The sequence below is a fragment of the Nematolebias whitei genome, chromosome 22 (genome assembly GCF_014905685.2).
Source record: "Nematolebias whitei isolate Nwh7 chromosome 22, NemWhi1, whole genome shotgun sequence".
Taxonomy (NCBI): Eukaryota; Metazoa; Chordata; class Actinopteri; order Cyprinodontiformes; family Rivulidae; genus Nematolebias; species Nematolebias whitei.
In genome coordinates, this window is record NC_056519.1 from 2,518,854 (window position 1) to 2,520,952 (window position 2,099).

At 45.1% G+C, this 2,099-nt stretch overlaps 1 protein-coding gene across 1 annotated transcript in view; it reads left to right on the forward strand.

Annotated features, from left to right (window-relative positions):
• Positions 1-125: 125 nt before the first annotated feature.
• The window catches only part of LOC119427961 (23 kDa integral membrane protein-like), a 10,992-nt gene continuing 9,018 nt past the window's right edge, over positions 126-2,099 (forward strand). The window contains exon 1 of the mRNA XM_037695603.1: positions 126-185. Coding sequence (XP_037551531.1) covers positions 126-185 — 60 coding nt within the window. The remainder of the gene's footprint in view (positions 186-2,099) is intronic.

The following is a 2,099-nucleotide window of genomic DNA, read 5'->3' on the forward strand; positions in this document are numbered from 1 at the left end:
CACACACACACACACACACACACACACACACACACACACACACACACACACACACACACACACACACACTCAGAGCTCTGGTCTGGACTGTTTCTATTTCAGCTGGGCTCTCTGAGGCGGCGGTCATGGCTCGCTGCTGGAGTTTTCTACGAGGGCTCTCCATCTGCGTCACCGTGCTGCTGCTGGTAAACTGCATGCTACACGCTACACGCTACACGCTACACGCTAACAGCCTGTTGGTGATGGGGGTCAGGAGGTCATCATCTGTGATGTCAGATTAAAACACTTTTGTCACAAATTAGAATCAAAATGTTTTTATTCTTTGAATTGATTTAAGACTTTTGTTTGTGTTACAGAAATATGTATTTTTGTATCACTAAAGTAGTTAAATGACCTTTTGACCTCATTTAGTCATTTTTATGTTTATAAAAGTGTTCTTTGTTTATTAAAATATTTCTATGGACTTATTTTACTCACAGAGGACGTTTAAAACTAAACGGAACAACGTCAAAGATTTTTAACGCCTCACGTCAAACATAAGAACGGCTCGCTGCTCCCTGTTAGCAAAACATCTCCTGAGCCAGTGGGCCTTCAGCTGCGTTTACGTCTGCAGCTGACCTGTGGGGTCAACCAGATCCAAGATGGCTGCCGCAGCTAATCAACCTGAGCGTGGCTCAGTCCCTCGGTCCAGATGTTGAGCTAACGTTTGTCCTGCAGCAGCCGAGCGTCGTCTCCAACACGTCTGTGGGTCACACTGTTGTCTCCAGGGTTCTGCTGGGCTGAACCGGTCCGGCTCTCTGGTGCCGGCCCGGTCCACCAGCTGGATGCCATAAAAACATGTTTCTGATCAATTTGGAATCCCAGAAATGCTCAGCTGAAGAACGCCTCGTGTTGCAGCTTCTGGTTGTTTTCTGCCCGTCTGAAGATGATGATGATGATGAAGAACCTGTTCTGGTTCTGGTCTCATTAGAACTTAATCTGGACTCGTTTCCTGTTCTCCTTATCTCCCCGCCGCCTCCTGTTTCCTCCCCTCGTTTGCTCTCCTAACTACCGCTGCATTCTTTGAGCTATTTCAGCCGTTCATACAGCAGAACCTTCGGCTCATTTAGCAGCTGGTTCTGCTACGTGCAGTTTTTGTAACTTTTATTGTTTTCTAAATATTTAACTTAAAAATATTTTCACCATAGAAACACAGCGAGATCAATTCAGCTCCTTTAAAAACTTTATTTTGTTAAAATTTAGCTTCAGCTGTTTTGACTTCTGAGACATTTCGCTTTTAGCTACTACTCTGCTCCTTTTAGCTAACATTTTGTTTTTCCCATCTCTTCTGCTACCTGTGGTTAACATTTATAGATATATTTAGGGCCAGAAGAACCACAGATTAGTTTATTCAGTCAGATCCAGTGTAGATGCATCACTTAGTCCAGGGGTTCCCAAACTTTTCCATGCCCCACCCCCCCCCACAAAAAAAACAAACAAACAAACAAACAAAAAAAACAGCATTAGCTTCTGGTCGAGGCCCCCCTCACAATGTTACAAAACATGTAACAAAACATCAACTTTGATAAAGTTTTAACTTTGATTAACTCAAAATGTCATTAACTAACATGTTTAAACACTGTTTTATCTTCAAACTGTTGACCAGAGGAACAAAACAAATCTAACCTCTCTCATGCGTGTTTATCTGGAGACAACAGACACAGATTGTTTTAGTGGCAATTTTTATTATTATTACCATTTTTTACTTTTGCTTTTTTTAATCTTCTTCTCTCCATCTCTCTGAGGTCCTCTTAGTACCACCTGGCGGCACCCCAGGGGGCCGCAGCCCCCCACTTTGTCATACACTAACCTAGTAAACAAAGTGATGGACAGTGGGACGTGGCATGGGGACAGTGAAACGTGACATTGGAACAGTGGGGCGTGGCATGGGAACAGCGGGACATGGCATGGGGACAGTGGGGTGTGGCATGGGGACAGTGGGGTGTGGCATGGGGATAGTGGGATGTGGCATGGGACAGTGGGACGTGGCATGGGAACAGTGGGACATGGCATGGGGACAGTGGGGTGTGGCATGGGGACAGTGGGGTGTGGCATGGGGA